General features: G+C 49.2%; 1 protein-coding gene across 1 annotated transcript in view; it reads right to left on the reverse strand.

Moving 5' to 3' along the window:
- The window catches only part of SHOX (short stature homeobox), a gene marked incomplete at its 3' end in the record, with an annotated part of 9,809 nt that extends 1,252 nt beyond the window's left edge, over positions 1 to 8,557 (reverse strand). The window contains exons 1-4 of the mRNA XM_031058369.1: positions 8,126 to 8,557; positions 4,904 to 5,112; positions 397 to 454; positions 218 to 306 (exon numbers count right to left, since the gene is read on the reverse strand). Coding sequence (XP_030914229.1) covers positions 218 to 306; positions 397 to 454; positions 4,904 to 5,112; positions 8,126 to 8,399 — 630 coding nt within the window. The remainder of the gene's footprint in view (positions 1 to 217; positions 307 to 396; positions 455 to 4,903; positions 5,113 to 8,125) is intronic.
- Between the last annotated feature and the right edge of the window lie 2,213 nt (positions 8,558 to 10,770).

A 10,770-nucleotide genomic window follows, 5' to 3' on the forward strand; every position in this document is an offset into this window, starting at 1 on the left:
CGCCTCCCGGGGCCGCGGGACCTCCCGCTCCGTCCCGAGCAGCGCTGAGCTCCCGAAAGCCGGGCGGGGGCTCCTTCGCGAAGTTTTACAGCCTGTTTTTAATACGTGCCAACTTCTATATAAATGGCACTTGTAAACGTGTCCGGCTTCCTCCCGTGCAAACGAATGGGGGTCGGAGCTTACTGGGGGAAAGTAAAATAAAACCGGAGCTAACTACCTGTTGGAAAGGCATCCTCAGGGCTCCCATATTCACATAGGGGGCTACTCTGCAGGCGTCTAAATGGCTGGCGGTTCCCAGGATCACACCTGCGGAGAGAGACAGGGCCGGGTGAGTGGCGAAAGCGCCCCGGGGCTCCGAGGCCGCCAGCCCCCGGCCGGTCCGCACCCCTAACCCACCTTTGTGCATCTGGTTTTCCTGCTTTCGGCACTTTGCTCTCCTGTTCTGGAACCAGACCTGTGAAAAGAAAAAGCAAACAAAAACAAAACAACAACCAAAAAAATGGAGGTGGCCTAGGCAGCTACTGAGGGAGCACTATCTCAGGAGCTAGGGATGGAGGGGCGAGGCCAGTGACTGCACAGCTTTGCTGAGGTCTCCCCTCGGGAGCAGTCGAAGGGATGAGCTCGACGCCAGGCGGAGTGAGCCCCTCTCTGTGCTGCTGAGGGGCTGTTCGCGGGGAGCTCCTGCGGTCCCTCAGCTGAGCCCAGGAGTTAGGAAGCGCTCTCGCAGAGGGAGAGACCGGGAGCATGCCGCTCAGCACCGGTCCCGGAGGGTCCCGTGTCCCCTGGGCAGGCAGTGGCAGTCTTTCTGCCACCCGTCTGGAGCGACACTTACAGTAAGACCACCCGCAGGACGGAGGGGACCCTCGAACCCTTCCCAGTCATCTTAAGCAGCCCGGGAAGAGCCACCGTGGGCCAGGTCAGACTCCGAGATCTTGGCCCCAAGAGACTGGAGCTCCTGGCCCTCTCCCGAGCTAGGCTTAAAATCGATGATCTCTGACAAAGATCCGGTCAACTTTCGCGAAAGGGTCTGAATCGTTCCCCGTTCCCTAAATGTTAAAGAAAACAAAATCCGCTTCTGCAGACCTCTGGCCAGACAAGAGTAGCATCTTTTGCAGGCTGGGATGTAAAGAAGTGCTCATGCCCCTACCCGAGGAACGCCTGTAATCCGATAATGCTTCCCCAATTCCAGCCGTTCTCACTTAAACAACCGAAGAACTTTGCAGTTACCACTGCGCTTCCCGTACCTCTTTTCCGGGGGCATTTCAGACTTTCATTACTTTTCCCCTTTTGCCGTGCTCGATCAACAGCTCGCCCCAAAACATCATCAGAAACGCGGGCCAAAATATTTTGCGGATCCTTATCTTTACACCAAAACCTACCGAATATGGACAAACATTGACTTTCACCGCTGATAAAATCTTGTGGCTAAGTAAACACCTACAACCTTTGATGTTCTTGCACTTGCCAAGAGATCATACGGTTAATTAATACTAACTGCACTTCCTACATCAAATTTTCCCTTCAAGCTTTCTTCAATTGCCTTAATGATGGTCATTTACAACGGAGTAATTAGTGCAAAGAAAGGCTTCCGAAGGCATTAATTACCTCGGGTACCTCAGTGATTTTCTTAAGTAGGAATTGGCCTTCTCTGATTTAGCGCACCATTTCTCCTGCCTGGGGTGTCTGCGGGGGAAGCGCGCAGCGGGCGACTGCGGAGCGCAGCGGGTGCGGACAGACCGACCGACGGACGGACGGACGGACGGACGGACGGACGGACAGACAGATAGACATACAGACCCACCCACCCATCAGTCCTGGTTCCTGTCCCTGACGGCTGTCGCCAGCTCAATCCTCCCTGTGCTAAGCGGGCATGGCTGCCGCCCCGCTGCCCTGCGCAGCACAGAGCGGCACAAGCACAAGCCTATTTTTCCCTACCAGCAACACGCAAATATTAGCAACATGCATCGCTTCTCCTTTTTACTGCACCCTTAGGGATTTATACACATGTACAGTTACATTTAAATATGAGCATGCAAAATATTATCGAGCTGTAGCGACAATAATACATCTTTTTTTACTGTGGTAAATCCTTGCAGGAAATCTCCTTGTATGTATTCCCCATGCCCCCCCGCCTCGACAAAGCAGTGTAAATTGTCAGAAGAAATTTAAGCAGCGTTTAAACAACTTCTCTTGCAAATCAGAACATCTTTCAAACCGAAATTATATTTAAATCTGGAAAACGAAGTGTCCTTTCCCTTTAGCTACGAAAAAATAAGGTTATGAGGAATAAAAGTGATGAATTAGCCACTGCATTAAGCGATAATAAATCAGGCTTGGTGTGATTCGCGATCAATTCCAATTAGTCATGAATATGCTAAGTAAAGCACAGTACACTGTTTTAGACAGTTATTTCTTCATTAAGGATCACTCAGTGATTTCTTTCACAAATGCTCTAATCTGATTTCCTTTTGATTTCCATTAGAGACAGTGAATAATGACATTTAATTTAGCCCTGCACCATAAACCCAAAGATATTTGTTGTAATTGAATTACTGCCTGCTCCTCACTATGGTCTCATAACTTTCAATTATAACCCTGACAGCTGGGTGATATGAGTTTCCAGTACAACACTAAAAATAAAAGGTTAATAAGGACTAGCTACCATAGGAGCTTCAATTTATTTACAGCAAATTTCCACGCTAAATTGAAACTATATCCTTTAACAGCAAGGGACAAGAGGTTCAGATAGGAATTAGAGAACAATTCTGAAAGTATTAGGGAAAAAAAAAAACCAAAAAACAAACCTTTCCCTTTTCTGCCTTTTCCTCTTTTTTTTCTGCTTCTACTTATTGATGGATATTAACTCTGTGCTTATTTCCTAATTAATTATCCATTTTCCCTCTTTTTCCTCTTTATACTTATTTTATGTATAAGGATTTTTTTAATCCACACAAACCTCTTTTATAAATTAATAAATACATTTTTTTTTAACCTCGGTCATAATCTCCTCCTGATTTTTTGGGGGCTTTTTTTCTTTTATTCTGTGTGTGCTGTTTTAAGATCTGTAAGCACTTGAAGCACCAATTTTCCTGTAACTATGAACATCCTGTTAAGGTGCTCCTCAGTAATAAAGTACTTGAAAGAAAGAGTGCAGAATTCAATTACAAGTAATTTATTTTTATAGAAACAGTACATCAAGGCCTTGGAAAGATATTACAGAGCCCAAGTAAGAAGATCTGGGAAGATGACATAAGAGTTGATGTCCCCTTCAGCAAAAGTTTAATCTTTTCATTAATTTATATGGTGTGGTTAGATCAATCTTGCAGGAGAAAGTAGGCCAGCAGCACTCTGAACCCCTGCAATATTCCCTGCAAGCTGCCATTCCTAAGGCGTGTGCCCAGCACCATCCCTTGCCCTCCTTGGTTTCTACTGAGAATCAGAGGAGCTCAAGGGAGAATAAAACCTTAAAACCTTGAAAGAAGACCAAAAAAAAAAAAAAAAAAAAACAAAAACAAAAAAAAAAAAAAAACCAAAAAAACAAAAGGGGGGAACAAAGGCAACTTAGGTACTCCATTTATTTCAGGATCTGCCTCCAGGAGACAGCTGTTTAAAGCGAGGTAATGGCTTGCTCAGGCAACTGCTGGCTGAGCAGTGTGCTGTCAGCTTGCCTTCCATGCTTAAGGAGGGGCTCCAACAGACCCCTCTCCCCACTCCAGCTCGGGCCCGTGTTTCTCCACTTCCCGCTGTGCCCCGGGAGTGAGGTCAGGGCATGGAGCCTCCGTCTCTGCCCACAGAGCTGTACCCATGCCTGTGTAGCTACCCGCACACTCCTATGGGCAGATATACATATACATGGGCATCTCTTATCTCCAGGGTGTGAGGGCGTGTTGTTCAATAGAGGAGTTGCCTTGGTGACTTTTTCATCTTGAGTTTTAGTTTGGTTTGTGTCTGTTAGGCTAAGTATAGAATTTTAATCCAAGGACAGATTTCCTTCAGGTTTCTCCTGCTCTGGGCCTGCTCAGAGAGCCACAGGTTGACCTTATTTTTTCTAGGTAGATTTTTGGTAATTATTTCTATGTTGGGTTTTTTTGTTTGGTTGAGGGGTTTTGTTTCTTTTAATATGACATCTGTTTTGTGGAAGCATTCCCTAGTTGGCTTGGGGGAAGAGGGAGTATTTTTCCTCTGCATCAAACTGAAAATCAAATTTTAAAATAATCTATGTGGAGCCACCCAAACAGACAGCTCTGGTGGCCCCAGGACTACAGCAACCCGGATCTATTTTCAAGATTTCGAAGCCTAATTGGCATTTAGCTGTCTCTGAAGTGGGATGGGAGGGACGCGGGGAACCTCCACCAGATGGGGTGGCATGCATTCATACGCTTGCTGTGCGAATCAGAGCCGGCACCTTTCCCCCGGCTCTGCCTAATCCCGTCCCTCAGCACCCAAACTGTCTAGCCTTATTCAGGCAATTGTTTTCTGGCCTTTTTCTTTTTTTCCCCCCCATAATGGCCCCATCATAGAAAAAGCGGGAAGAAAATAAGGATTAAGGGGGAGTAAATGGCACGTTTGCAAGGAGGGAAAAAGAAATTAAAAAAAAAAAAAGGTTGTTCAGTTATAAGAGACTTGTCAACACTATCATCACCCAACCACCCTACCCCACACACATACCAAAAAGAAATTTTAAACCGCCTTCCTAGGAAATGCTAGACACGGGCAGATATTCCCAGAGCAGAATAACTGTTTGGCAGGACAGGTACAGCAGACTTGCAAACAGCTTTCCCATCACACGTGTCACCTCTGCCTTCACCTCCCCGTTCTGCATGAAACGGGGCACTGTGCTAGGATCCGCTGGCAGTTGGGGAGGGAGGTGAGCACGTTTCCAGGAACAGAGCCTTTCTCTTACCTGAACCCTAGCTTCAGATAGTCCCAGCCTCTGGCTTAGTTCCTCCCGCATGAAGGCATCCGGATAGTGAGTCTCATCAAAAAGTCTTTCCAGCTCGTTCAGCTGCTCTAGTGTGAAATTGGTTCTGCTTCTCCTTTGTTTAAGCTTGGTCTGTCCGTCTTCATCTTCTGACTTCACATCTTCCCTCTTCTCTTTGCATTCGTAGATCCCTGCCGGGAGGGGGAAGAAGAAAACGACGCTGAGCCTCCCCTCGCACCTCTTCGAAATTCTCCCACACAGGGGTCTCCCTCCTCCCCTCTTCGTCCCCAAACTCAGCACAACTTGCGGGCGCAGCTGGCGGAGGGGGCAGGACGTCCCCGGGCAGGGCCCGGAGGGGCGAGAGGGGCTGAGCTGAGCTACAAGCTCCGCGCCGGACTGGGGGCAGCTCGCCCCAGGGCCGGGGGAGGAAGGGAGCCGCGCTGCCTTGCCTGTCTGGTGCCCTGTCAGAAAAACTGTACAGATACATATAATTTTATTTTCTTTCCAGGGTTAGGAGGAAGCCGCTGGTGCGGGCAGTTCAGGGAAGGGGTGGTAGGGAAACGGCCGGCCCCCCGATACCTCCAGGCGGTGAGAAGAGGTGGGGGAAGGGGGTTTCTCCTCCGACAAAGAGGGTTGTGCAAGAAGCTTCCTACCACTGTCATGGTGAAGCCACGATGATAGTATTTGTCTCGTAAAAGAAACTTTCCCCGGGCATGAGACAGAGACCGCCTGTCTCTCTCCTCCTTAACACCCCTCTTTCCCCCAAAATACCTGCCAGCGGCTCGAAACCCCGTGCGGGACAGCGGGCTCCGGTGCCATGGGTCACCCCCAGCCCCTCCGAAACAGCAGGAACCCTCCCAACCTCCAGGGACTGCAACAGGGCTCGTGGAGAGCTTGCGACCAGAGGCAGCCGCTGAGAATGCTTGTCCCGGGCAGAGAGGAGGCTGTGGGGGCAGCGGTAAAACAGTTCCCCTTTTCTGTCTTGGGTAGGGAGATTTCTTTTGCTTTGGCATATTATTTCCTACGTTTTTATTAATACAAATTTTCCTCCTTTTCCCTAATGTCGGGAGGCCTAAGTCACTGTCCTTCTTTCAAATCCAGCTAACGAAAAAAGGAAGGGATGCTAGAGCGAGGGACACCACTTTAGGCTGAACCGGTTCCCCGGCATCCCCTGCCTGCCTGGGGCGCCCGCCGGGTGCGCATCCAACGGGGCACCAGCGGAGTCCCGGGACGAGCCCGCCCTGACTGCCTCCTTTGTCGTGCCTTCCCTCCTGGGTGGTGTGGATTTCGGGGGAGTCGCATCTGCGGATGATCCCGAATTAATTCCCTTTTCCCTCACCAAGTACACAGGTATTATATACATATATATGTATGTATACACACACAGAGAAATGTGCTCATGAACATATATTAACCTATATACTTAGGAGCATCACAAAATGCGAATTATAAACTGCAAATCGTAAGTTAATTAAACGTAATAAAGCGTCCTGAACTGCATCTGGGCTTAGGTCAGGCCGGACCCAAGCCGAAGCATTCGTTTTCACTTCCAAAATGAAAATTGTCCCTGGCCGTGATCGTTCCCCCGGGCTCCGGGCTGATACTGGCTGGATAAAACTTTGGGAAGGGTCTGGCCTCCGGATGGGGAAATTCGCTGGTTAGTTTTAATGGCGTTTTGTTCTCATTTCTCCTGTAAAGGGAATCCCTACGAAAAGACGAGGGTGCTAACCCAGCAAATGCCTAGGGAAAATCAGGCGCGTTCAAAAGCTGTCTCTTTTCCGAGGCTACAGCATGTCCGTGATAGGTATAAAATATTAACTAGCATATCGGTGGGACTGAAATCACATGCCGGAATCAGTTGAAATTAGACTGAAACCTGGCATGAATTTAAACTGTCACAAGCATCTCAGCTCCTTCCAACTCCTCCCTTCCATCCCCACCCCCAGCCCCTATCCGTAGATTAGATTAGCTAAACACACAAGCCAGAATTTCGATTCATGGGGAAAAAGGGAGAGTAGTAGAGGGGTTTTTTTCGTTCCTTCTCATTCTATTTTTAATTCCTGAAGCATGCCCTGCTTTAATTTTTTTAAAAAATCATCCCCTGCATCGAATGATTCCCTTAAACTGAATCTCGTTTTTTAATCTCTCGACCAGAGAAGGAAAATAAGCAGAGCTGAGTGGTACTGGCTTGTGCAGAAATATGGGTACCCGAATACGGGATTGTACCTCGTTCTTCTGTTTGGGGAGCAAGTAGAAAAGAGAAGGATATTAAATAAAAGTTTGGGCTATAAATTAAATCTCCCAGTGTTATATTAAACAAGATCAAACAGTAGGAAACAGCTGAAAGGCTGGTTGTTGTTCCCCAACCTATTAACCGGTTTTTATTACCCCAAGCTAGCCAGTAGCTCCCCAGGCAGGTCCACCTGTCTAACTTGCCTAGAGACACTTTCTCAACTTTCTAATCCCCCCGTCCTTTTAATTCTCTCTTTCCCCTGTGAGCCTGTGCGGGATTTTTAGCTGTCTTGGTTTAAAAATATATATTTTTTTTAAATTGTCGTTGTCGTTGTTGTTGCTTAGAGAAGGGATGGGGTCTGCGGGGTGCCGTGCGCTCCTCTCCTGCTTCTCGTCCCCGCCGGTCGGAGCCTCCGAGTAGCGCAGGCTGACCGACCCAAGACAAAATGTCCAGAGAGAGCCCTCTCCACCTCCCGCTTTCTCCCAGAACGAGCAGCAGCATCCTGACGGCCCGGAAGCAGGAAGAACAGGTCTCCCGAGGCATTAAAACTTCCCGGACAAGATTTCCTCGTACAAAAATGCACAGATAGAGACAAAAACGTCTGCCGTGCTGCGCTGCCGCCTTCCCCTAGGCGAGAGAACGCCTAACGCACCGGATCGATTTCGGATGTGAACGGGGGCTGGCGGGGGGGCAGGACCGAAGTTGTGACTTGTTTTCCGCGGCTACGCTCACGTTATGCATGCAGGAGTACGTGTTTCTAAGCCTGTGCTCTCGCCGCCGCGGGAGGCAGGGAGGGAGGCGGCCGCCGCAGGGAAGCAGGATGCGGGAGGCGATCCCGCTCGCCCCGCCGGGCCGAACCGGGGCCGCGGTGACCGAGACGCCCCCGCCGCGGAGAGCCAGGGGCGGCCGCGGAGGGGACCGGGGCTGCCGGCGAGAAGCGCGGGGCGAAGGGCTCTCAGCTCTGCTCTTACCTTCCGCTGTCCTGCCCGTGTTGAACTCCTTCAGTTTGTCCTTGTCGCTCTCTACGTGGTCTTTGAAAAGATGCACCGGGCAATGGTTGCTGCTCTCGGTCATGTCCTGCAGGTTAGAATCAGAGTTTCCAAGCTCCCTAGAGCGAGCCAACCCACTCTCCAAAACTTCCCTGTACGTGATGGTCTCCTTCTTGTTGCCGCTGCCACTGCCGCTGCTGCTCTCTTTGCTTTTCTGGTCAAAAGATTTGGATACAAAAGCCGTAAGTTCTTCCATGGCTGCCCGGTGATCTTATCCACAGAGATCCACTTGTTTTCAATCGGAGATGTGGCCGTCCTCCGCACGCTGTTTTTGCACGTAGAAGATGGGCTGTATAGGGTTAGATCACTCCTGCTGTTATTTATGCCTTTCAATTTGAGATCACACTATTTATACATGGCTACCTCAGCCCAACCCCCAGCTCTCCCTGTCTCCAGCAATTACTGACTGCTCCATAGTCGCAGGCGGACTCCGAGCAGCTATCTCCCCCACCTCAGTCCAGCAATTGGCTTTCTTTTCATTTCATCACTCTTTGGCATCTTTGCACCTTGATTTAGGGAGGCAAAGAGGCAACGGCGAAAAAGAGGGGGGGAGAGGGAGACAGAGAGAGAGAGAGAGAGAGAGGGAGAGGGAGAGAGTTTGCCCCAGGAATAAAAGGGAGGGAGGGGGGAAGAGGAAAACATGAAAATAGGTATCTACATTCTGTAAATGGGTTGCAGAAATGAGAGTCGAGGAAGACTTAATTGATTTTAAGGACATCCTGTGCGTGGCAACACTGAATAAAAACGGACCCACAGCTAACCAAATAACTGAGCTCCTGCAATTAAATGTATCGCTGTCAAGAGGAAAGGAAAATGAGTGTTCAATAAAAAGGTAATGAATAAAAAGCCGGAGATGTGCATTTTTTGTAATCATTGGAAATTCTACCTGATTTGCTATTTAGCTAATTTCTCTTAAGTAAACGGTCGAAATAATCGGCGAAACAAAAATGCTGTTTTAAAAGTGTTGCCTGTTTTGGCTGGCGGTGGGTGGGTGGGTGCACGGAAGGGGACGTGTGCTGCAGCTAAACAAGTTGCGAGGTGCCTCGGAGGTCCGTGTCGGTGTGTTCGGAGGATGTGGAGTGGGTTGTTTGGCTGTGGGGTATCCATAGGTAGGGAATCTCTCCAGATGTATGTGAACATTGCAGGATTTGTCTCCTTGTTTATAGTTATTATGTTGTCTGGAGGTACTGCAGGGGGAAATTAAAATCTAAAATGTTTCTCTGGATATCGAGCTATCCTGCTGCATGCAGCAGAGGGATAATTTGTTAACACGGCAGTGTGTACACGACAAATACAGCATTAAACCTTTTTTTTTTTTTTTTTTTTTTTGCCCCTACGAAACATACCCTGCTGTATTTAACATAGAAATCGCAATATTTTCCCCACCTTGATCTTGGTAGGCTGCAGTTATTTTTGTTGTACTCCTGGAATAATTATTATTCTGTGAGCTTGAATAGCTGCCTGAAATTCGTCTCCAGATAACAGCGCCGGCATTTCCAGCGCCTCTCCGCACCGTTTGATCCCCATGCGGAGCCGACTTCCCAGCTATTTATTTCTGTCTCTTCTCCTCGGGCTTTAACGCGAAGGGTTATTCGGTATTTGGAGGAATTTTGTCTTTGGTCGTTCGGCTTTTTACGTCCTTCTCGTTCCCCCGCCTCGAGTTTGAGATAATCAGAGCTCATCATCACGCCACCCTCTGCTCTGAAACACAACCAAAGCAGGCTCCTCGTTGGAGCAAGGGGCCATTGTTTCTTTTCCGGGGGAGTGTGGGGCTGTTCTGAAAATTAGCAGAACATTAAAACGCTAAAAATGCGTTTAATTAATCCAAAGGTGCCCCCAGCACCAGAGTTAACACTTCCAGAGGAGGAGGGGGAAAAATAATAATCGAGGAAGCAATTAATAAAGGGCTTAAAAAAAATCAATCTCCCCCTGTGCGAATTTAAAATGATTATCTAGCGGACAAGGATTGATCATTTGATCTCGGCACTGCGGATATCCCTGACATTTATTATATTGTCGTGTCTCGGTGGCATCCTTCCTCCAGAGTTCGTTTAACAAGTGAGGGAGCGGGGGAAGCCTTACAACTTAACAAACAGGTCTTGTCATCGCAAACGCCAATCAAATCCGAGGCTCTAATGTATATCACACGGCACCACATAAATAATAAAGGCAAACGATAGACGGGGAAGTAACGTGTGGCTGAGGAAAGATCCCGGCACGACACGCTGCTTGTGCCTCTCTCATGCGCATGTAAGGGCTCGTAGAGGATTGTCGTGCAGGCTGGTGCGTGCTGCGAGGGTGTCACGGACACGCGGGGACACCGGCGCTGACCCCCCCGCGGGAGAGGCTCCGTACCGGGGCCGGCCCCCGTCGCGGGAACTTTCCCCATCCCTCGGCTCGAACGGCACCGATCCCCACCGTGCCCGATCTCCCTCTGCCTCCCTCGCAGCAAAGAGCAATCAAGGATAAATATTTACTGACTCCGCGTCCCCAGCGCTGGAGAGGCACGGCGCGCGTCGGCTTCCCCGAGCTGCCGGAGTTTGCACCAAGTCCGCCGGATCCCCCTT

The sequence above is a fragment of the Geospiza fortis genome, unplaced genomic scaffold (genome assembly GCF_000277835.1).
Source record: "Geospiza fortis unplaced genomic scaffold, GeoFor_1.0 scaffold366, whole genome shotgun sequence".
Classification (NCBI taxonomy): domain Eukaryota; kingdom Metazoa; phylum Chordata; class Aves; order Passeriformes; family Thraupidae; genus Geospiza; species Geospiza fortis.